General features: G+C 58.2%; 1 protein-coding gene across 9 annotated transcripts; it reads left to right on the forward strand.

Moving 5' to 3' along the window:
• The first annotated feature begins 2 nt into the window (after positions 1-2).
• On the forward strand, positions 3-24122 carry TEAD3 (TEA domain transcription factor 3). Of its 9 annotated transcripts, none has more exons than XM_015650490.3 (14): positions 3-75; positions 11126-11382; positions 14100-14164; positions 15853-15915; positions 16047-16109; positions 18642-18653; positions 18992-19129; positions 19327-19370; positions 19474-19535; positions 19885-20018; positions 20118-20291; positions 20467-20607; positions 20803-20955; positions 21522-24122. In XM_015650490.3, exons 2-14 carry the CDS (start codon positions 11247-11249, stop codon positions 21633-21635), a joined length of 1299 nt encoding a protein of 432 aa, XP_015505976.1. In that variant the 5' UTR covers positions 3-75; positions 11126-11246; the 3' UTR covers positions 21636-24122. The 9 variants fall into 9 exon arrangements, with proteins under 9 accessions (XP_015505976.1, XP_015505969.1, XP_033375873.1 ...); XM_015650483.3 differs by having other exon boundaries at positions 11129-11382; XM_015650484.3 differs by lacking the exon at positions 3-75 and adding an exon at positions 10473-10578 and having other exon boundaries at positions 11129-11382.

The following is a 24122-nucleotide window of genomic DNA, read 5'->3' on the forward strand; positions in this document are numbered from 1 at the left end:
GCCCGGCCCCGGCCCCGGCCCCGGCCCCGCTCCCGGCACCCGCGGCCGGCCCAGCCCCTCCGGAGCACGGAGCAGGTAAGCGCTCGCCGGGAAGAGACTCCCAACCCCCCTTCCTCCGCCTCCTCCTCTTCCAGCCCCTCCTTCCTCCCGGCCCGCTGCCCTCCGCCTGCACCGAGCCCCCGCGGATGGCGGGGGGCGGCGGGGTCGCACCCGCCCCGGTCCTCCCCCAGCCGGCAGCTCGGTGCCTCCCCTCGGGGATCCCCCCGACGCCCCGCGATGGGGTGTGTGCGTGGGGGCGGGGGGGGGCCACAACCGGGCCGTTTTCACTCCCCCGCCTCGGGTCCCCGGGCTCCCGCCCCGTCGGGGCTGCGCTCCCCCCGCAGCGGACCCCCCGAGTCCCCCCGCGACGCATCGCCGGGGTGACAAAGGGGCCTTGTGCCCGCACGTCGGGAGCGTTCGGGGCGGGCGCCGGACGTTACGGACTGGTATTGCCCGCCCCGGCCGGAGCCCCCCGGGGAAGTGGCGCGGGAGGGTCCCGGGTGAGGTGCGGGGTCACCCGCGTGTCACGCTACATATGTGTCACACGCATGTAGGGGATGACCGTGCACTGAGTGTATGCTAAACACTTTGTGCCTCGTCATAGGGGTGCTTTGCTAACAAGGCGGCAATTAGATGGATAATTTTCAGCAGTGTGTCATCTTTATTATTATTATTATTATTTTATTTTTACACCCTCCTTGGGTTTGGTGTTGTTTTATTCCCCTTAACCCCCTTGGAAGGAAAATACAGCCAAGCCCTCGCAAAGCCACCTACCTCCAACCCCCCGAAACCACTCAGGCCCTACACAACGCATTTGGCTTTAACTGACTGAGGAGAAACCCAATTTGGGGAGAAACCAGCTGGAAATTATACCAGTGGCCCTGTTGGTGTGGCGGGCACTCTGCAGCCGCTCACTACTCTTGGGTGGTTGGCAAGGGTGACAGGGGGAAAGGTGAAGGCAGAGGTTTTGGGGGGTTTTGGTGCTTTGCAGGGAGCCGGGACAAGCTGGGCTGGGCGATGGTCCCATCAGTGAAGCGATAATCTCCTGTGTCAGGCACGCCGGGGTATTTTGGGCTCCGGCATCCTCTCTCCCCTCCTATCGCTTTACCCCGCGCGGGTACGTGCGTGTTGTGAGTCAGGGCATTGGCAGTGCCCGGCCACTCTGGGGGGCCCTGCCAGCCAGGCTGCCAACCTCCCCCCAGTGTTGGAGTGCTCATGATGCTGAGTGGAGAATTGGGGTTTGCCAGGCTGATGCGCCCCCCATGCATCCACTGGTGCTGGGGCCTCTGTGGCCTCACAGCCCACACTCCTTGGGGATCGTTTCCCCCAAGGAAATGGGAAGAAGAGGGATGAGGGCTTGCCAAGGTCAGTGGTGAAGCCAGGAGCGAAATGGGTATAGGGGCTGGGACCCTGATGACAGGGCAGGTGATGGTCACTGTGGCAGTGCCCCAGCACTTCCCCACCAGAGAGGATGAGTATGACTGTCCCACAGGGAGAAAGGGCTGGATTTGGCCTTGTTTGGGTGTTAGAGGGTCACCCTGTCATGGGAAGAGGCTGCAGATGGCTGTGGGGTGAGCAGCTCTTCCTCAGAGCCGGGTGACACAGGGGGACATTGCCATCCCGAGGGACCTTGAGTACCCAGCTACCTCTGCACCGTGGGCATGTGGCTGACACCACACTGGCTTTTCTGACAGGAACAACCCTTTGAAAGCAGTGGGTTTTCCCAGCCTCCTATAAATGGCACCCAGGTGTTACAAGGAGCCTCGTCCTGCCCGAGGTGACTGCAACGTTGGGGTGCAGCTCAGAGTAGGGGGATGTTTCAACCGGGGCATTTTGGACAGTGTAACCCTCCAGCAGTCATCCCACATCTAAAATCCCTCTCCTGCAAAGCAGAATCCTCCAGCTCCATCAATAAAAGGGACTTGCATCCATTTGCCATAACATTCAGTGGTAGTTTATCATGATATCAGAAACAGCATCTCCTTTTAATCGCCATTTAATCCCCATCTTGCCACCACCAAGTGGGTTGGGAGGCGAGTCCCGGTGGCCCTGGCATTGTGCCGAAGGAAGGAGCCTTTTCCTGGCGGTGAGTGAGCAGGTCATGGCACTGAGGAGGTGGGGGTGGCAGCGGTAATCAGCTATAATTAATGTATTAAAAAGCAAGTAACCGCTCAGCTGCCATCAAACACACAGAGAGCACGAGGCTGGTGGCAGGTGAGCTTGGTGGTGAGACTGGATGCAGGCACGCAGCAGCCAGAAAGGGCATAAATAGGCAGTTTTGGGTTGTTAGTGTGGGGAAAATGTGTTAGTACCTCTTCTTCTGTTTGTGGGAGTGGAAAATGGAGGGCAAGAGGGGAGAAGGGGCAGCAAAGCCCTAACCAGGGGTGCTGCTGGGATTTGTGTGACAAGAGCCATCCCGAGGCTCTTTGTGAGGTTGGAATCTCTCCATCCATCACTGAACTGGACGCTTTCCAAAATACGTCCCATCTCTAGGAGCTTCCCTGTCTCATTAAATCCTTGATGTCTGTGGCAAGGGGCTGGTGGGACAGCAGCAGTGTTTACATCACCTTAAACGCCGTTGGTGGATGGGATATAAACAACCACCCTTGATTTTGGGAGTTTCTATCCACGGGGAATTTGCCGAGCAGCCAGGCCATGCCCTGACCTTCTCAGCTGTTTGTCCAAGGTGTTATTTGGGGTGGGGGCCAGGCCTGGAGCCGTGGCAGCCGAGGCCAGGCACCTGTGTATTGTGGTTGGGGCAGACACCTGAAGCGCAGGGGCGTTTGCTATTGCCACCGTCACGTGGCGACTTATGAAATGTTTTTTGGGAGGGAGGGAGGAAGGGAGAGAGGGAGGGAGGGAAGGTAATGATGGGGTGAGCCGATGGGGCCATGCCCCGCACCAGCCTGCAGCGGGCACGCGGCCCCCCTGCTCGATAACGCACGTCCGGATCCTGCTGCGGGTCTGGACACGCTGCTGCAGCTCCCGCTGCTTCAGTTTTCCTTGCCTGTGAAATGGGAACGAGGGGCCCTGGGAAAACCTCCTTGTGGTGCCGGTCAGCCGCTCTCCTGACCAGGGTGGTAGGAGCAGGGGGTCATGGCGGTGCTGGTGCCACTTTGGGCTCCCCGTGCAGGTCGTGGCAGGGTGCACAGTGACAGGCCATGAACCTCATGGTCTCATTCTTGGGCTCATTGGAGGTGACAGGCCATGAACCTCATGGTCTCATTCTTGGGCTTGGCAGGTGGTGGCCTTGTGGTGACAGCATTCACACAGGGCTCTAGGCTGGTACAGCTGTACCTGTGGGCGAAGGTTTTGGGGAAATACTGATCGCACAAGGTTGTCACATCCTGGCAGCACAAATCCCGATGGAACCCGTTCCCCCATCCTGTCCCAAACAGATGCGATGCTCCCGTGCTCCCAGCGTCCCCCATTATGCCGCCATGAGACAACAGCAGCACCGAAACACAGCGTGCCCACTGCCACCTCCAGCGGGGCACTGGGTGTGTCTCAGGCCGTGCTGGGTCTCTGCTCTCTAAAGCCGATCCAGAGCTCGCCTTCGGGCGCTTTCCTGCGAGCCACAGGCACCGAGGTGGCTGCCGGGCTGCGCTGCGCCGGGTAGCGCTGCCCGGCGAGGTGTGAGTGATGGAGGAGGCTGCTTGATCCCCTTCCTCCTTTGCTGCCGGGGGATCGGGACGGACCCGGAGCGTGTGCTGGCACAGCTCCCCGGGCTGCGGGGGGTGGCCGGGGAGGGGACAGCGGGGCTGCGGCTAATTTTAGGAGGTTGGCAGAGCCTCATGGGAAGCAGCCGGCTGGAGGGGGGTGTCGCACTCGCCCCGAGAGTGAGCACCGGGTGACCCAGACTCTGGAGATGCTGCCGTGGGGCTGGCAGCCTGCTTCTGTGCTCTGAGGAAGAGCCGTGCCCCCGCGGATGCCCCGGTTGCTGGAGGGGCGGTGGGTCCGGGGAAACGCACGGGGCAAAGCCCCGGATTCCCGGTTGGCATTATCCAGGAGGCGGGTGAGCCCCGCGCTGCTCCGTGTCTCAGTTTCGCCGTGACCGTCTCGCCAGCGCACCCCTGGCGGAGTGCGGTGGAGGCAGGAAGGCTGGCCGGGCTCGGGGATCCTCGCCTGTGAGCGCCAAGCCTTATTATTTCCCCACAACTGTCTCCTCCTCGCTCCTCGTAAAATTAGATCCAGCTGTTCACAATAGCCACTAACTTCTCTCCGGAAGATGTTCAAAGTTTACAGACGCGGGTGCGTGGAGGATGGGCTGCCGTTCCCATGCCAGCTCCTCACCGCCCGCCCTTCCCCCAGAGGCAGCCAGTCCTGCCTCCCCACCGCCGGCTTAGGCAATTCGGGTTTAGGAAGAAGCACACCCGCACGCAGGCATGCGAACTCCCGATCCAACCGAACGTCGGGTTTTTATTAGCAGGAAGATCTGGGCACTTCAGAGAGAATGTCTGGTCCAAGACCCTGCTTTTCCCTGCCCAGCTTTGTGCCCGCACACTTGGCAGATGGGTTGGGTAGGGTTCTGCTTTTCATGTTTGCAAGCACCTGTGCCCAGCTATGGCTTGAGTTTGGGCTCCAGCTCTTGAATGGGGTGGCTGCCGTGTCTCCTCACAGCCTTGCCTGGGTGGCACTGCAGAGTTGTCGGGGTCCAGCTGCAGTGTTTGGACATCAGTGTGCTGGGCAGGGGTCTAACACACTGTGCTGGGCTCTCTGGTGCTCTTGGGCTCCTTGCTGGAGCTCCTTCTTTTACCAAGAATACTGCCTTCGTGTATTTTTAGCAATTTTCCTCCCCAAAGATTCCAGAGCAATTTTTCAATCTGCGGGAGCTGGAGTCGCTGTGCCCGTCTCCAGCTCTCGGCTCGGGCAGTGGTGAGAGATGCTGAGAGAAGGCGATGAGCTGCCACAGGATGCCAGCACACTCCTGGCACGCACAAGGATTTCCTCGCTGGGACTGTCTGGGGTGGTGGCAGTAAAATGGTGTTAAATCAAAATATCCCTTTCTGGGAAGAAATCTGATGAGGTTTGTGCAGGGCAGCCTGTACCTGCTATCACAGCTGCAGGACCTCAGCTGGGCACTGCTTCGAGCCTGAGCTCTTTGCAGGAGGGCAGGAAAGCGTGCCCCCCTCACAGAGGTCACAGTGGCCAGGTGACAGTGCTGCGTCACATTCTGTGCCAGACTCTGGCAGCCAGAAACGTCTCCGTGGCTGGGGTGGTAATGCCTGACAGCCTCTCTGCTCAGTGTCCTGAGAGCCGATGCCCCCGGTCAGTTCTCACACTCCCATCCCACGGGGCTTCTCTGGCCGGGAGCTGTGAGTGCGGCAGTCAGCACTAACCCCGGGCTCCGGCGGGTGCCATGGCGCGGGCAGTGGGTACAGCTGCTTCCTGGGCAGGCTTGGGTTTCACGGGGGCGGAGGTGGCTGGGGGCAGGTGTGAAATTCATTGCAGCCTTCCTCCTCCTCTTCCTCCTTGCCTGGTATGGTCCCCTGGGAGATGCTTTCCCTGGCCCTGCTGCAATGGCATAAAAAATGGGGTCAGCGGCACCTGGAGCTCTTCTGTGGGAGCATTTCTCCTCCTAGGAGCAGGACAGAGGGCTGGTGGGATGCCTGGCTGGTCCCAATGGTAGGACTCAGTCCCACTGCTGGCACAGAACTGCCTGACCCAGGCTGCCCTGACACCGGAGACCCTTGGCTTCCCCTTGGGACAAGCCGGGAGGACTTGGGACTTGTTGGTCACTCTGAGCTAATCTACAGGGGATGTTGAGGAGAAGACATCCTGGGATGTTTATATTTTGGCAAATTCAGTGGTCCCCAATGGGTGTCCAGCATTGGCTGTGCCATGGGCCAGCAGCACTGGGGGTGTCACGGGACAGGTATGGGGGTGGCCCATCCCCAGCAGGCAACTCCAACCCTGTTGTTTCCATCCAGCTTGTTTCATAACACAGAGAGCAATTAATGCTCTAAAAGCTTTCTATTTATGCGCTGCTGGGTGAAACGCCCCGTCCTGGCTGGGCAGGGCAGCGTAATTGGGCCAGGGAGGCACGCCGGGTTACAGTGTCCATCTGTCCTCTGCCCTCGGGTCCTGAGCCTGAAGACTTGAGCAAAACCGGCTCAGGTCCTCCAGAAGCCGAAACCCAGCTGTGCCACTCTGGCAGGATTGGAGAAGAGGAAGGGATGGAGGGGTTGGTTTGGATGCCTGTGATTCTGCCATTAGGAGGGAGGTGTGCCCTGGGTTTGCCTCATCCCCTTCCTCCTCTCTGCCCCAAATATTCTGGGAGCAAATTGCTCGCATTTTCTCTTTGTTCATCCACAGCCCCCTGGGATGAGGGCTCTGAGCATCCCTCAACCTCGCATGGCTGAGCGAGGACCAGCCACATCCCTGCCAGCTGGAGGCTCAGGGCTTTGCTGGGAGCTAGGGGACCCTTTGGCTGTTGGGGTCCAGCTGGAGCTAGGGGGTATGGGGAACCTGGGGCAGCCCTGGCAGTTCTTCAGACCCTGGTGGGATGCTGCCACGTGGCTTCCTGCGGTTTCCTCACTCTGATTGCTTCCTGAGCTGCCCGCCAAGCCGGAAGGGACAGGAAGTGATAGAGGGGAGGAAATTAGTTGGGCTGTCTCACAGGGAGCTGGCCTGGTGCACAGGGGGCTCTGCCACCATCTGTGTCCCCAGACAGCTCCAGGGGAACTTTCAGAGAGTATGTGGCCAGTCAAGAGGTGCAAACTTGGGTGGGAGAGAGCAGGGTAGCCACCCTTCCCTCCAGGAGCCAGGGAATCCCTCAGCGAAGTCTAAGCTGTTTGGAAGAGGAGCGCGATGTAAACAAACCTCCTTTCACTGCCCTCCTGCCACTCCGCGTCTTGCTTAGCTGCTGCCACCCGCCTCGGTGAGCTCTGGCTGTCCCTGGGACAGCCGTGTGCCAGCCAGGATGGTGTTTCCCTGTGGGAATGGGGCACGGTGTTCTCAAAGGGTCCCTGGGCAAGGTGCCAGGGATGTGGAGCTCCTGTGAAGAGCTGCAGGGTCATCCTTGGCAGAGCCATGAGCATCCCGCTCTATGCACTGCAGTGGATGCGGCAACATCTTTGGTGTGTTCTGGTCTTGTTGGTGTCCCCCAGGAGCTCCACAGCTTTTGGGTTTCCTTCGAGGGGTTCTGCAGAGCTGGTGGCCGTGTGACTGTGTGGGCAGCATTCCTCCCAGCTGTGTCACCAGGTGGGGAGGGGCAGGAGCAGGGACATGGCCCCCAGCCAGCCTTCCCCTGCCTGAAATGAGGGGCACGTTAGCAAAAGCTGCTGCCTGCCTCCAAATCACTGCCAGTATCAGAGCCCCAGCTGTGCTCTCCCTGAGCCTCAATGTGACAGGACATGCTGGGTGCCCTAGAGTCTCACCTTTGAGGTCTCACAGAGCAGTCCCTGGCAGGCGAGGACTCGTGTTCCACTCACCCCGGAGTGTGGGTGCCATCAGTCATGGTGACAGGGAGGGGGTGATAGCAGCCTCACGTTCCCCCACAGGGCTGGCGCAGGCGGCACTGAGCTGCTGCAAGGCTGAGCTGCTCTGTGCTGATCCTGCCCAGGCTTGTCATGAACTTTTATCCTTTTGCCGTGGGGTCTGAGTGCAGGGGGGAGGGAGAAGGGTGGATTGTCCTGGGCCCCCTGCATGGGAAGGTGGGATGGAGCCAGCTCGAACCCCCTCCCTGTCTGTGCAGGGTTCTTTGCCTCCACAGTGTCCCCAGCACCTGTGCAGTCTTTTTGTCCCGATGTCCCCCGCCACGGGCTGGGGGAAGCCCAGGTAAGAAGGGGTCCTTGGGACTGCTCTGCCCCACACCTTGTCCCTCTGGATAGTGCCAGCTGGGGATGTGCTGTGCTGCAATCCCCCTTGTGAAGCAAGTGCTGGTGGCCATGCCCTCCAGTCCAGGTGGTTTGAGGAGATGCTGTGACAACAGCCAGCATCCCTGTCCCAGTTTGGATGGGACACAAGGGTTTGGGGCAGTGCAAGGGCTGCTGGGGCTGTGCCTCATGGTGCACCAGATAGGATGATGCTTTTGGGGCTGACTGTGCTGGGGAAGAGGAATATGATGTCAAGGATGAAGACTGGGTGCATGGGGGCACTGAGGGGGTGACAGGCACCTCTGCCTGTGTCACAATGTCCCCGTGCTCCCAGCCCCAAGTGTTCTCCCCTGTGTCACCCTGCATGTCCCTGACACGATCCCTATCGCAGCTGGTTGTGCAGGATACAGCAGCACCTTGCTCCTGCCTTTTGACACTCACAGTGTGCCCATGGTGGTTCTCTGACTGCAGACACTGCTTCCAAAATATTTCCTTTCCTCACCTCACCTCACAAAACACCCGTCTCTCAGGTGCCCTTCCCTCTTTGCTTTCGCAGGGTTAAAGGAAGTTTCCCGTGGCTTTCTCAGGGTGCCAGCCCCAAGCAGCTCTCCCAATAGCTGCCTGCAGCCCCAGGTTTCCTCACGTCTCCCACACATGGTGCTGGGCTCTGGGAGCCGTGGGAACACCGCCCCGGTCTCCTGGGCAGCCTTGACCTCGCAGGGAGATAAGGGCTGCCCTGGAGGCATCCTCCCCTGCCTGCTGCAGGCACCGCGCCCGCTGGGGGACCTCACAAGGGTGCAGCCCCCTCCATCACCCTCTAAAGCTGTGGGTTAGAGTGTGTGGCCCCCAGAGAATCAGGGTGTGAGGGGCGAGTGAGCTGGAAGTGGGGACGCCCTGCTGACGTGGGTGTCAGTGGCCATCCCCGCTCATGTTGAGCATCCTCAAAGCAGGCAAGCATCCCCTGGGGATGTGGGTCAGTGGTCCTGGGATCACCAAATCCTGCAGAGGTGCCTGTGCTGTGACAGGGGTGGTCTTCCTGCCCTGATCCCTGGGGAGCAGCTGGGAGGCAGAAGCCGGTGACATTTTCTGGCGGGTCCGGTCCCCTTCCCTGCCCTGAACAGGTCTGGCCACGGTCTCCGCAGGCAGTCCAGCCGTGCCGGTTCCCTAATTGCTGCTGTTGTTTTGTAAGGGCAGGGTGGAGCGGCACTCGGCCGTGCCTTGCGTCAGAGCGGTGCATGCACCCTCCCTCCAGGAAATCCAATGTCTTGCCTGGCCAAAAGCAGGTTCGGTGGAGGAGGAGAAGGAGGAGGAGCTGCTTCCTCGCACCTTGGCCGGGGCCCCAGCATCACCCTCCCTCCTCTCCCAGCTTCCCTGAAAAGGCTGGGCTGGGATTTCCCTGCTAGAGGGGGAGTGGGGTGGGAGGGAGCTGGGGACCTCCAAGGAGGGGGACACGTGTGTCACAGGCAGGCTGTGGGGTCAGCTGTCACCCTGCCTGTGCAGGCAGTGCCTGGAACTGTGACCCAGGGCACTGGGCACGCTGCCTGCAGTGGTGCAGCCAGCCCCGTGGTTTACCTCTCAGCCCTATAGCTTTTCCCTTGTTCCCCAAAACACCCATCAGTTGGGTCAGGCAGTCTGGTGAGTCCCTGCAAAGTCTGGCACCATCTCTTGGGGCTTTCCCCTGTTAGGGTGAGCTGATGGCAGCCCTGTGGTGCTGCTGGGTCCTGGGCTGGCACCAGGCTGCAGGGTTCCTGATACCTCCTGATACCCCTGAGGTATCGTGGGACTGGGGGCTCCTGAGCTGTCACAGTGCTGAGGGGTCTGGGGCTGCCATGGAGCTGCTGTGGGGTCTTAGACCATTGAGGCCTTTGGGGGCTGCAGGGTCTTGGGCTGCTGCAGAAGCTGAGGAGTCTCAGGTTCCCCTATGTCTGGGGGTCCTGGTCTGCCAGGGGGTCCTGGGCTGCTGTGAAGCATCCAGGGTTCAGCACCAAGGCAGTTGCACCCCAGTGTAGGCATACCACTGAGACAGAGCCCTGATGCGCCTGCAGCAGGGAGCGAGGGTCCCACTGGGCCTATCCCCATGTGCCATCCTCTCCACCCTGTGCAGTGCCTGTCCCCCTGTTCCCCTGCCCTCCCATCCTCAATACCCTGCTGGGTTTGGACCCTGCATCCCTGCCAGGGGCTGCCCCAAGGAGCCCCCAGCAGCAGCACAGCCAGGGTGCCGCCATCCCTCCCTTGGCCGGCTGGCTTGATCCTACAATCCAGTTCTCCTTATTTGGCCACAGTGCTCAGCAAGAGGGGGAGAAGCAGCGGGGGGGACGCGGGCAGGGACGGGCGGCGGGACTGAAGGGGCTGACATCACATCACGATGAGGGAGAAAAGGATGGGGGGGCTAAGTTTCTTTTTTTAAAAAAGGAAAAAAAAAAAAAAAAGGCAGCAAGGCCTCGCAGCACACTTGAGCCAGCAGGCTCAGCAGTTCCTTTAAAAGGAGATGTCTGTGCCGGAGACCTTTGTACACTCCCAGCCCATCCGGGAAGTGCGGCGGCGCAGGAGACACCTCTCCATTCCCACCGCTGGCAGCTGCTGCCAAACATGTTATTGCAAAACACTGAAACGCTGCACTGGGAGCTCAGCAAGAGGAGGAGGAAAAGGAGGAGGATTGAAGGCTTCCCAGCATCACCCACCAGCTGGGGAGGGCCCAGGGCCCCAGCTGAGCATCTTCAGGGTGAGGGGGCCACTCCTGGTACCAGGGAATAGGCTGCTGGACGGCTCTGGCCACCTGGTTCCCATTAGTGGGGTCTGGCTTGGAGCTGCTCAGCATCTCCCTTCAAATCCCAGCTCTGGCCTTGGTAGGCATGGTGGAGCTGGGATTTTAGGGCCTAGGGGTGTTTTTTGAGCCAGCTTGCCCAAAGAGACTGCTGTTTGGCAGTGGGTACTGGTGCAGGGTCAGGGTTCACAGGCTGTGGGGCTGCTGCCACCCTGTTCCGAGGTGTCAGCCATAAACACCATGTACCCAAGTTCCTTGTATGGGTAATACAGTAGCTGGGGGCAGTTTCCTTCCCAAACTTTATTTGGGTGGATCCTGGGTGGTCACGTGTGACTTGGATTTGGGGGTACTTACAGAAATCATGCTCTGCCCCCAAGGAAAGCCTTTTGTGTATCTGATGCCCTACAATGAGCTGCTGCTCTGGGTGCGAGTGAGAACAGGGCAAGGGCCAGGAACATGCCCCAGCAAGGGTTTCTGGGTCTGACAGGTGTCCCCTGTGTCCCAGCAGGTTGTCGTGTATCCGTGGGGGCTCAGGGTTGGAGCCCAGAGCAGCCAGCACCATAGCGTCCAACAGCTGGAACGCCAGCGGCAGCCCTGGGGAGGGGCGGGAAGATGGCCAGGACGGCATGGACAAGAGTCTGGACAATGATGCCGAGGGTGTGTGGAGTCCAGACATCGAGCAGAGCTTCCAGGAGGCACTGGCGATCTACCCACCCTGCGGCCGAAGGAAAATCATCCTCTCAGATGAGGGCAAGATGTACGGTGAGTGACAGGGGCAGGATGGAGGCACCGGGCACAGGCACCAGGACAGCGTGGCTGAACTGAAACCTCCTGCCCTAAACCCATGCTGGGGCATCGCCCTCGAGCATACCCCAACCCCGAAAGCAGCTGGCTCGGATTCATCATGGAGTTGGACTGGGGAGGTGGCAGTGACCTGCGTCCCCTCCCTTTGCTCTCCCTCCCTCTCCCTCCCTCTCTCGGCCCTGCCAGACTGACTGGTTTGGTGAAGCCTCGGACAGGGTGCGGGACTGCGGGGCCAGGGCAGCCCCAGCCCTCCTGCTCCGTGTGCCTCCACATCATTCCCCAGACCTTCCCCAAGAGAACCTGGTGGCCAGAGCACCCTGTGGCAAGTGTCACTCACCCACCCTGAGCCACCTGCACCCAGCTCCGTTTTTGGTGACCTCATTGGTGGCAGCGGAGCTGGTCAGCTCCACTGGGGTGATGATTTTGAAGGTGTCAGCCTTGTTTTTGGTGTGTCCCAAAACTCCCTATCCCTGCCAGGGTAGGGACTGGTTCCTCTTCCCCTGCACATCCCCTGATGTCACCCCTAAGGGCCAATGACCTCAAAGTCAAGAACAGGCAGCCATATTACCAGCACTCCATGGTGACAACAGGCCCAGGGCTGGCATCTCTGTCCCAGCTTCCAAAATACACCTGCCCAGGACGCTGCTGTCACAGCAAAGGCTCCCCCAGTGCCAGTAGAGAGGGGCAAAAGGGATGAGGCTTTCTGGAAGGCACTATGCCACTGTCCCCATACCAGTGCCAGCTACCTGTGCCACCCCATTTGCCAGGGCCCCCAATCCACGGCATCAGGGCTGGTGGAGGAGTGGGATGAGGGGGAGGCAGGGGAGCATAGGGCTTCCCAAGTGTATGCATTTTTTGGATTTCTCTGGGAATAGCTGAAGTGCCGCCGGGAGCCTGGCCCTTCCAAGCACGCCCCAACCGGTTTTTCCAGCCTTTCAGAGACATCTGGCAGCTGCTTAAAGAGGCAGCAGCCTCTGCTGGCCTTTCATCTCCCCCCACCTTCCCCAGCACCTCCCCACTGGGACCCCCGGGACCCCTGGCTGGCATTACTGAGCGTACCAGGGGCACTGGCAGCACAGGCAATGCCAGCATGCAGCATAGTGGTGTGCCAATGCCTCTGCTCTCCTTCACCACCCCTGTTTTTGGGGGTTCCATGGGTGCCCACGGCCATGCCAGCCGCTGCCACACCGGTGCCAGCACTGCAGGGGTGGCAAAGCAAGGTGGGAGCTGGGGAGCCAGGACCCAGCACAGGCACACTGGGCCTTGCTACACTCCAGCTGCTGCATGGGTTATTTTTAAACCAGCCTGTCCAACTGGTTCACGTGGTGGTGTCAGGGGAGAGGAATTTGGGGAATGTGGTAATTTGGAGGAGGACGTGCCCTCTTGGAGGGAATGGCAAGGTCCAGATGAATCACAGGGAAAGGGACATGGGACAGGGCACGTGGGCACAGGGAGGGCTGTGAGGATGCAGCCTTGGGCACAGTGTGAGGCAGGATGGGTGCTGGAGATGCTGGGCACTAGGGCTGGCACTGGGTCACCCAGTCCAGGAAGGCACTCACATTTCTTCCCTTTATTTTTTCCCCATATTTCTTTCCCACGGGGCAGGGTATGGGGGGCAGAGGATGGGATTGAAGAGCAGGGCATGCAAAGGGGGATTTTGAAGATGTTCCCTCAATCTGGGGCTCAGCAGCAGGGTCCCTCTTGCCAGCACCCTGCTGCAAGTGCCATCTCACCTGGGCTTAAAGGACACCCTTTAAGACCTGGCCCCTGGTAGGTGCTAACGAGGCAGCCAGCACGGGCAGCAGGCAGGAGAGGTGGCAACTGTGCCTCAGGGTGCCACCAGGGTGCCACCAGGGGCACCCCCATTGTCACCCACCCACCAGCTCCTGCCTGGTGCGGGCATCCCAAGGGGCAGCTGTCTCTGCGTGCCACCTGGCCCTGTCTGTCCCCATATGTGTGTCCCCCCAGGAGGGCCCAGTTGCTGTGGGGCTGGGAGGGGGCCAACCGGAGTGGAAGGGGGGGTGGGTGTATTTTATCTTCTTTTTTAAGAGATTTTTTTATTCTTTTAAAGCCGAAACCCGCTCCAAGGGCATTTCGACAAGTTCCAACTACGACCATCTGGTCCATTAAAATAAATCTGGCGTGCCTGGCTGCCTCCGTGCGCGGGGGGGCGGCGGCGGGGGCCGGGGGGGCCGGGGCCGGGAGAAGAAAGCTCCCAGCTGCTCTGACGTTTGAACGTAGATTGGCCACAGCTGGCCCCTGAAATGTGGCGCAAAAGCAACTTCTGCTTCGAATTAGCCCAGGACGTTAGGAAATACTGGTGGAAAGGCCAGCCTGGATTGTGAACGAGGTGCCGGGGGGGGGGCAGCCCGGGATCCCTGCGGGCACAGCTGCCCGGGGTGCGTTCGCTGGCTCTGGAGGGGGACTCCGGCTTTTGAGGGGCTCTATGGTGCTGGGGGTTCCTGGTGGCTGTCACCTCGCTGTGAGCCCCGGGGCTGATAACGCTGGGGGTGTTCTGGGATGGCCACCCCCGTGTCCCCGAGGTCGACCCGACACTGTCGCGGCAGCGCCACCTCCTGGCAGCGCCTCCCTCGCCGGGCAGGGGGAGTTTGGGGGGTCTGGGGGGGGTTTGGGGGCCATCCTGTGCCGGGGCTGACCCCAGGCTCTGCCCGCAGGTCGTAATGAGCTGATCGCCCGCTACATCAAGCTGCGAACGGGGAAGACACGGACAAGGAAGCAGGTGAGGCTCTGCTCTGCTTTTTCTCCTGGGGTGGGCTCAGGGCTGGGTGGGAGGCCGTGCCAGGTAAGCCCGAGGGGGAGCGGATGTCTGGCTGCATGCTCGTCCTCTGTCTTCTCCTCAAGCCGCTACTGCTGCCAGCAGGTTCCCCTTCTGCAAGGAACTTCGCCTGTGAGCACAAAACGCCTGGGGTTTCTTCTGGGGTGTGGAGACAGGCAGCACCCAGGTTCCCCACCTGGTTGGGGTAACCCTGTGGGTGGCAGGAGCCCTCAAAGTCTCTCTGGGCAGTGTGTGTGTGTGTGTCTGTGCCTGCATGGGTCTCTCTGCTGTGCCTTCTGGCTCTGGGGACCGTGCCTGTCTCTGCCCCTTGCCAGGCTTTATGCCACTTGTGTCAGGTGCCACAGCAAAGGCACTCCAAACCCCATGGGCTGAGCACAAGGTGTCACTATCCCAGCCAGGGACCCGGGGACCAGCTGTGTGGAGCTGGTCCTGCTGGTCCTGGTGGGGCTGGAGGCATCACAGAGCCCTTGCCTTGCTCTCACCTTCCTGCCTGGTTGGATGCTGGGGCAGGCAGAGCACAGGCAGGGATTCCACAGCAGGGCAGGAGCACACAGAAGTCCCTGCAAGCCCTTGCTTCACCAAACCTGTCTGAGGAGTGGGCTGCTGCAGCCCATGAGGGGATGTGTCCCTTTTTCATGTGTCCAGTGGCTTTTCCCTCGTGGTGGCCCCCAGCCAGGAGCCAGGCCACCCATCCTGGTGGAGTCCATGTCCTTGGATGCTTGGGAGCATCTCCCACCACAGGGACATCATTGGGTTTGGGACACTTATTCTGGGACTGTTCTGTGCCACAAGTTCCTACAAGAGAGGAACACTGGTCCCCAGACACCGCAGAGTTCATTCCTCCAGAACTTTTGGTGAGAGGAACCAGGGTCTGGCCACTGGGTTTGTGTTCAGACCAGTGCCAAGCAGTGCTTCATTTCTGACTTAAAGTATTAACTGGGCCCCCCTTCCATGGGGGAACAATGCAATGCTCTGGAGGGACTCAGGAAAGGCATGGGAGAGAGCACCCATGGCACTGATCCTTCTGTGCAGTTGTCTCCTGGACAGCCTGGCACTGGTGGGAGCAGGTTCTTGCCAAAATCAGCCCTGAAGGCCTGTGGATGCTGTGCCTTTACTACCTGGATATCAGCCCCTTTTCTTTAGATCTTGCTCTTACAGGGGCCTGGACACAATAAACCCAACCTTTCTCACCTTTCCCACGTGTAAAACCAGCAGGAGTCCTGGTGGGTGTGCCAGTCCCTCCTGGACCCACAGGCTGAGTAACCTGGGGTACCTCAAACGTGCCAGGCTGTATCATCAACTTCTGGTGCTCACAGGGGCTGGCAGGGTCTGTCTGTCTGTCCCGAAGAGATGCTAAATGGGAACCCCCTCAGCTGCAGCAGCTTTACACTAAGGAGCTTCACCCCAGCCTGGGGTGGGCTCTAACCAGCATCAACACCAGGGTGCCCCACAACTTTCTTTCCTCCAGCTCTTGGCTGGAGGATGCAGGACCCTGAGCATCTCCAGGAGCAGCCAAAGCGCTCCCCCATTTTTGGTCACTCCCTCCCCCGGGGACAGCATCCCGCCCTGCAGGGGGAATGGATCTTCACGCTCTCTGTGTTTTCCTTTCCGAACGGCGTGGCGGGCGCTAGGTGTCCAGCCACATACAGGTTCTAGCTCGGAAGAAGGTGCGGGAGTACCAGGTTGGCATCAAGGTACGTTGACGCCCTTGCCCAGGTGTCCGCGGCAGTGTCTCTGTGAGCATGGGCAGCCCCTCTCCTTCCTCCTCCTTTCCTCTGGTTGACGGCTCTGCTGTTCCCCCTCTCCTTCTGCTCTCTCTCTGCAGGTCTCTAGCCACTTGCAGGTTCTTGCCCGACGGAAATCTCGTGAGATTCAGTCCAAGCTGAAGGTACGCCCTGCCTCTCCTGGCCCCCGCCTGCTGACGACTAACACACTTGCCTCTGCGGTGTGCTGCTTGCTTTCCTGTTTTGCCTCTCTTCTTTTTTTGTGTTTTTTTTCTTCCCCCTCACTTGGCTCCTTGTATCAGATGGTTTTTACAGTCATTGTGGGATGCCTAGAGAGAAGTGCAAGGAGGGGCAGCAGAGCCCTTCTCTTTCCTCCAGGAGGGTGAATGTGGGTGCCAGATCCCTTCTTTGCATCCAGTGAAGGACTCTGCCCTGGGCAGATGTGGGTTTAAAGCCTCCTCTGGTGATGCACAAAGGCTGCTCCCTCTTTTGGGCCATCAGGGGTTCTCCCACAAAGGAGAAGGGCTCCCCAGGGCAGCCAGTGTGGCCCACTCCCCTCCACAACTGAGACCTGACCCAGCTCAGAACAGGTGCTGGTGCCATGTGGGCAGAAGCAGAAGGGGCCCCAGGAGTCCCTGCAGGTTGCCAGCCCAGTGGCTTGTGGTGCACCCGGGTGTGAGCACAGCCCAGGGGCACCACAGGGATGTGAGTGGCAGCAGGTCCAGCTGGGGCCATGCTGCTGGGGGCAGGGGCATACTGCCAGGAGCCAAGGGAGCCAAGTGAGAAAAAAATGGATCATTCTCTCTCTCTTTTCTGGTTGGCTTTTCTTTTCTTCCTTCCTTCTTCTCTTCCTCCTAACTGAAGCCCAACTAACCTTTCTATAACTGTTCCCACAAAACTTTGTGGTGGCAGTGGGGAGGGGGATGGTGGGGGGACATGGGCAGAACTCGGGGCATCACCAAAGGACCAAGCCCTGCTTGGGTTGGACCCACGTGATGTGAGGTGGGGGACAGAGAAGTCCCCACTGCACAGCCACCCACCAAGGACAGCCAGCTCCTGCCATGTGCCTCAGTTTTCTGCACTATCACACCAGGGAGCATCTCCTTGAGTAGCTCACTGGCTGATTTGCTGCCTTGCTGTGTGAGTGGGAGCCCAGAAAATCTTTCAGCCTGCTCATCTTGAGGTCCCAGAAGCATCACCAGCTCCCTCTGTCCTGCGTGCTGTGTCCAGCACTGGCAGTGGAGGCCACTGTCAGAGTTGGCAGCAAGGGGCACTGTCAGAGCTGGAGCGTTTTCATCCTCAAAGCTTTAACAAACTCCAGCTCATGCTGCCTAGGAGCCCACCAAGATGTGGCCCCCAAAGTCCTTCAGCAGCGGCCCCAGTGCCCCATGAGCAGGATGCCAGAAGGGCTCTCACAGCCAGGTGGGTTTGGTCTGCTAGGAGAAGCCAGGAGAGAACACCTGAAACTTATTTTGGGATGCTCCTTTGGGCTTGTATGTCTTAAACCCAATCTCCAACCCCAAGAGGGGCAGTCAGGGAAGTGAGGGGGTGCAGCAGGGTCAGCAGCAGCAGAGACCTTTACAAAATAAAATTAAAATTAATTAAAAAAAAAAATAAAATCTTTCCTTGCCACATGGCACAGTGCAGAGCAAGAGGGAGTTGGAGGCAGGAGTGACCCCAGTGCTCTCCATCCCCAGACATGCTGCCTGCAGGATTCTGGCATGGAGCAACCAGGGCAGAGATCCCTCTGAACAATTCTTGGAGGAAACAGAACATCCCTTCTCAGGATCAGTGCAAGCAGCCCCCTGCCCTCACCCAGCAGTGTCCTGTGGGATGAAAACGCTTCCATGAGCAGTATCTGTGTTTTTGAGCTGTAGTCAGGAACAGTATCTGTGTTTTTGAGCTGCAGTCATGTGTGTGTTTGTGCCCCTGGCATGTGGCTGCATGCCTGCCCTCCTGCCCTGCCCCGGGTGAAAATAAATGAAGCATTGATCCCTGGGGAAGGTTGAGAGGGAAAACAGAGGGTGTGCACTGGGACCAGCATGAGCCTGTCCTAGCGATGCAAATTGTGGAGCAGCCCTGCTCCAGGCAAGACCTGGGAGCCCTGGAGCTCCTGCTCAGCAGTGCTGTGACCTTTGGAGCAAAAGGAAGAACAATTGGTTTCCTCTGTCAGTGCACACAGCACTGAGGGTTGTGCTCAGGGCTTTTGTTGCAGTTCCTGTGCAGGAGTTGGTGACCACGTCCCAGGACATCCCAGCAGCTCTTCCTCTCTGTGCCCCAGCTGCAGGCACTGGGGGCCTCTGAGGGTGTACAGGATATTAAAAAGCCAAGAAAGGCACAGGCCTGGCTCACCACAGTGACCTTGAAAGAGTGGGTGGGGGGCTTTGGCATCCCATTCCTGGTGGGATTAAGCCTGGGCATCAGTAGCATCCCCCGGTGACCGGCCAGGTCAAGGGTTCACTCCCGACATCGGGCTGTGGTGGAGAGCCAGGGTGGGGGATACCTAGTTGTGCTGGTTTTAGCTGGGGTAGAGTTAATTCTCTTCACAGCACTTCACAGCCACCCCATGCCTGTGCTGTGGAGAGAATTAACCCTGCCCCAGCTGACACCAGCACCGATTAGGGGAGGTGTACAGAGTACCCAAATGCTTCCATGACACTCTAACCTTTTTTGTTTTTCCTTTCTTTTGCGGACAGGCCATGAACTTGGTAAGTTGAGTCTGAAATTCCTTTTATTCCCCATTGCATTAGGCCCTCTCCAGTGCAGGGGCTAAAAACCCTTCACATCCCCAAGGTGGGAGGGCCACCAGCAGCAGTGGGAGGGGGCACTTTCCAGATCCATCAGCTTTTGCCCAGAGGATATTGGCAAGCTTCAAATGTTAATTAACGTTTTGGAGGGGGTGGGGGGATCCCTCTGCACAGGTCCCTTGGCTGGGCTGTGGGATTGGCTGCCAGCTTTGCAAAACCTGTCAGGCACGCTGGGATTGAGGGAGCTCAGTCTGCCCCTGTAACCCCTGCTTCGCTCCTGTCCCCCCTTTTCCCCTCAGGACCAGGTCTCGAAGGATAAGGCTCTGCAGAGCATGGCTTCCATGTCCTCGGCGCAGATTGTGTCGGCCAGTGTCCTGCAGAACAAGCTCAGCCCCCCACCTCCCCTTCCTCAGGCCGTCTTCTCTGCTGCCCCCAGGGTGAGGACTGCCCCATGCCCCCACATGGGGACACCCCGGGCTGGTGGGGATACCATGGGGGCAGGGGAATGTTCAGCAGTCATTCTCAGCCATAGTGGCCATGCAGGGCTCCCTGCTGTTTGCAGCAGGTGAGGAGGGCAATGTTGGAAGTGGGAAGAGTCAGAAGCCGCTGACTCTTCCCTGTGCTGTTTTCCCAGTTTTGGAGTGGGCCTATCCCAGGACAGCCTGGACCCTCTCAGGAGTAAGTACAGACCCCTCCACACCTGAAACCAGCAGGACCCCACCTCAGCAAGAGGCTGAGGCATCCTGAGCTTGGTAACCTGATGGTGCTTTTTCCTTTCCAGTATTAAACCATTTGCACAACCAGCTTACCCCATCCAGCCACCCATGCCTCCATCACTAGCCAGTAAGTCATGTCCTTACCCCCTTGGAGGGAATCCAGTGTCCTTGATAGGTCATATTTGCCCTCTGTCCCTTCCCACGCATGGTGCCACCCACCTGTGTCTCCTCCCCATCCCTCCTGGGGAAAAAGCCTGGGTTTAAATCCAGCAGAAAGCTCCACAGTAAGCAGGACTGTATTGCTCCCAGCTGGGTCCCCTCCAATCCCTTTCCACCCAGTACATCCCATGCTTTAGCCACCCTGTGCTGGGCAATACAGGAGGGTGGGGGATGCAGTGGGGAAAGCAGCACTGCATGGGGGGCTCACCCCAGTTCCTGGCTGCCCCAAGTCCCCATGTCACTCCCCCTTGCCCCAGGTTACGAGCCCTTGGCTCCACTCCCGCCAGCTGCCTCAGCTGTGCCGGTCTGGCAGGACCGCACCATCGCCTCCACCAAGCTCCGGCTCCTCGAGTACTCCGCCTTCATGGAGGTGCCCCGGGATGCTGAAACGGTAACGGTCCCCTCTGCGTGCCCGCTCATCCCTGTGCCTGGTGGCACCTGGTTCTTGCTTGACCTGTCCCTGCTGCTGTCCCCATCCCACTCCCTACAGTACAGCAAACACCTCTTCGTGCACATCGGCCAGACGAACCCCTCGTACAGTGACCCGCTGCTGGAGGCCGTGGACATCCGCCAGATCTACGACAAGTTTCCTGAGAAGAAAGGTGGCCTCAAGGAGCTGTATGAGCGTGGGCCCCAGAACTCCTTCTTTCTCGTCAAGTTTTGGGTATGCTGCTGGGAGGGTTAGGGTGGGGAGGGTCATCCTCGAGCCACAGGCTCATTGCGGCTCGGGCTCTCCACTGGCAGAGTAGGAACATCCTGGGCAGCTCTGGAAGCTGCTGTCCCTCATCCCCATCAAGAGCTGGGTGTGGTGGTGCCTCATGGGACCCTCTTTTCTCCAGGCGGATCTGAACAGCACGATCCAGGATGGGCCAGGGACCTTCTATGGTGTCAGCAGCCAGTACAGCAGTGCAGAGAACATGACCATCACAGTCTCCACCAAGGTGTGCTCCTTTGGGAAGCAGGTCGTGGAGAAGGTGGAGGTGAGTTCTGTGCCCCACTGCATTGGGAAGTGGTTGGAGTTGGTCCAGCTGGGATGGAGAAAGTCCCAGAGCTGGGTGTAGGACACATGGGTGCCTGTAGTGTGTTTATGGGTGGAGTGAAGAGGACATTGCCATGTCCCAGTTGGCCACCACCACTCATGGGACTAGGCTGCTCACGCTGGGTGTCCCCTGCAGACGGAGTATGCACGGCTGGAGAATGGCCGGTTCGTCTACCGCATCCACCGGTCTCCCATGTGCGAGTATATGATCAACTTCATCCACAAACTCAAGCACCTCCCAGAGAAATACATGATGAACAGTGTCCTGGAGAATTTCACCATCCTGCAGGTACCTCCCCTCCTTTTCCAGGGGCTGTGTCCCACCAGGAGCATGGAGCCCACAGTTGCATCGACCCTGCTGGCCCCACACAGACCTGGGTGTACCTGAGCCCACAGAGCCCCTGAATTCCAGGGAGCAGATCTTGGTGGTGCAAACAAAGTGGCTGTGCCCAAGCCCGGACAAGTCTACCAGACAATGGGGAGCAAAATTTTCATGGTGCAATTAAATTGGCTGTGCCTGAGTTTGACTGTTTGACTTCACCAAATAATCTGTAGCAGTTTTTGGTAGTGCAAATGCAGTGGCTGGGCCTGAGCCAATGCAACCTCCCCCAAACAAATTTTTGGTGGTGCACTTCAGGCTTTTCCTGAGCCTGTGCAACGTGTCCAAAACTGGGTAGTTAATCTTGATGGTGCAATTAAATTTGCTGTGCTACTGACTGTGTGACCCCACAAACCATGGGTAGCAAATCTTTTTGTGGTGCGAAGTGGCTGTGCTTGAGCCCATGCAGCCCTCCACAGGTAACAGCATCTGCCCACGGGCATAGCACTCCCCTAACACACTCTGCTCTGCTACAGGTTGTTACGAACAGGGATACCCAGGAAACCTTGCTCTGCATTGCCTTCGTTTTCGAGGTCTCCACCAGTGAGCATGGCGCCCAGCACCACGTGTACAAGTTGGTCAAGGACTAGGGGCCCTTGAGGACAGGCAGGGGCCCAAGGGGTGTGCAGGGGAGGGAGGGGGGGCCGTGCAGAAAAGCCACCTGTGCCTGTTGCCTTGTGAGAAGTCATTTGAAGACAGGTGGAGAAGGAGGAGGAAGCAAAACAATAGCCAAAAAAGACTGACTTGTGATCACAGATGTTTTCTACTTAGGAACAATTTCTTTTCTTTTTTTTTTTTAATAAATAAATAAAATTTAAAAAAAAAAAAAAAAAAAAGAATGGGAAAGGAAGCGTAGGGAGAAAGGAAACCCACATCCAGCACTGGAGAGGGAGAGAGCAGCCTTTGGTATTGCTGATGAAGGCCAGGATCCCACCGTGCCAGCAGCAGCAGCAGCAGGACGTCGGAGCGGAGAACAACCCCTCCTTTCATCCCCAGCTGAAGTGGCCCCGGTCCTGCACGGAGAGGAGCGAGCACTGACGGTCAGGAGGACACAGCACCGTGCCAGGTCTGAGACTGATGGGCATGGCAGTGCCAGCAGTGCATGGCACAGCCCGTGGGGACACACGGCAGGGTAGGGTGCAGCAGGGGGACGCTGCCACCTCACCAGGGATGCTCCTTCTCCATGATGAGCTGGGGCATTGGAAACCAGTGGGAGTGAAGGTATGAGGGCATTGACAATGCAAACCATGGGGTTTTATGGCTCTTTTTTTTTTTTTTAATGAAAGTGCTTTTGGATACTCTTTGAAAAGACACAATGTATGTAATCAGACTGATTGCCCTCTGAAGTGCCCAGGTGCTCCCCTCCCACCCTGCATGGGAAGTGTTTTGTTTAGGGAAAGGTTTGGGATGTCTCCATCTCTGGCTGGGTTTTGTGGGGGATCCCTCAAGCCCTGTGTGCGCTTTCAGGAATTGCACTTGGGGGTGGCCAAGGCTCAGTGTCCCCACTGTGGTCACTTGCTGAGGAGTCATGAGTAAAGAGCAGTGAGGGCAGATTTGCGTGATTTATTTTACATATGTACATTTTCCTTGTTTCATTTTTTGTTGTTTTTGCTCCTTCACCTTTTTTTGCCTTTTTTTCTGCGATGACTGTTCCAAACTGCTCCGTCCACTCTCCTGAATCCTGTGGGAAGTGGCCAGGAAGGTGACTTGTGCAGGGAAAGATATATTGAGCAATGCATGGCCAAGCTGTCAGTGTGCAGAGTTTGGGACAGAAACGGAGAGGGGACAGAGAACAGGAGAGGTGCCAGGATAAGGGACGGGGTCAGCTTGGAGGTATTTTTGTGGCTGCATCCCAAAGTAAGCCAAGGCGGAGTGCCCAGTCCTGAGGCTACAACAGCAAGGGCAGAGTCTGGGGAAAGCAACCCCAGGGTGCAGGAGGGACAGAGGTGGCAGGGAGCAGAATGGCAGGAGGCTGGCAGTGGGACAGAGAGGTGAGGTGGCCAGGTCTGGGTGGGTTTCTCAGGTTGGCAGGGGAGTGAGAGCAGTGGAAAGGAGGGCAGGAGTGTTTTGAGGGGCACTGCAGCCCTTTTGGGAGGGGGACAGGACAGGTTTAGGCTCAATGCTGCCAGTGCAAGGACCAGGGATAGCCCCAGAGCTCAGGAAAGCACCTTGGCTGCCACTTCAATGCCACTTGTCCTGTGAGGGGTGGGGACTTTGACCTCTTGATGCTGGGAAAAGCCACCCATCCCTGTGGGATGGGGCAGAGCCACCCCAGCCCTTGCCAGGCCAAGGGCTCAGTGGTGGGACTGGACTGAGGTGGCTGCTGTGAGCAGGGGGAAGAGGAAAAGAGAGAGGGAAAAATCCTAGGCCAGGCACTGGCAAACCATGCCAGGGCTGTGCTGGGGCTCTCTGGCCAAGTTCTCATCTGTAGCATGTTTGTTGTTCTGTAGGTTTTTGGGTTTGGTGGTTCTTTGGTTTTTTTTTCTGTTTCACTCACTGATCTAAAACTTTGGGAATGAAAACTCAAAGCTCCCTCACCATAAAACAGGTGTGCCCCACTCCCAACCCTGACAGGGGACAAAGCTCTTCATTAACTGGACCGGTTTGTGCCTCCACCTCTCCATCCCTCCCTCCCTCCTGCCTGCACCGAGCCCAGGGCTCACACTGCACCCCACGCACACAGACTGGTGCCCCCAGCAGCCCTGGCTGGGGTTTAGGGTTTTGGTCATGATCCCAGAGACACTTTCTCAACTCCCCCAGCCCCTCCATTCTCCTCCAGTGTATTTATGAATTTCACATGAAGTACTGTTTTATTTTTTTAAAGACTTTGTAAAGCTTACCAGGGTTACAATCACCATTTTTAGAGCTGTGTCAGTCCACAATGTTAAAACCCCATTTTTTTATGTATTATATTTTTTGTGTATTTTTTTTTAATCCAGCTGTGATGGGTTGTATCATATATTTGTTGTGTTTACTGTATCTGTCCAACTTTGAAGAGAGGAGACTCTGGAGCTCCGAGAAAACTACGGTCTGCTGAAAAAAAACCATTAAAATTATTTGTTCATGGGTTGGCTCAA

This window comes from Parus major, chromosome 26 (genome assembly GCF_001522545.3).
Source record: "Parus major isolate Abel chromosome 26, Parus_major1.1, whole genome shotgun sequence".
NCBI lineage: Eukaryota > Metazoa > Chordata > Aves > Passeriformes > Paridae > Parus > Parus major.

Bases quoted from the DNA above. Each gene is read 5' to 3' on its own strand.
- TEAD3 (XM_015650490.3), top strand. From the start codon at position 11,247: ATGGACAAGAGTCTGGACAATGATGCCGAGGGTGTGTGGAGTCCAGAC. The intron at 15,916-16,046 runs GTACGTTGACGC...CTCTCTCTGCAG, and splicing joins AGTACCAGGTTGGCATCAAG to GTCTCTAGCCACTTGCAGGT. The intron at 20,608-20,802 runs GTGAGTTCTGTG...TGTCCCCTGCAG, and splicing joins AGGTCGTGGAGAAGGTGGAG to ACGGAGTATGCACGGCTGGA.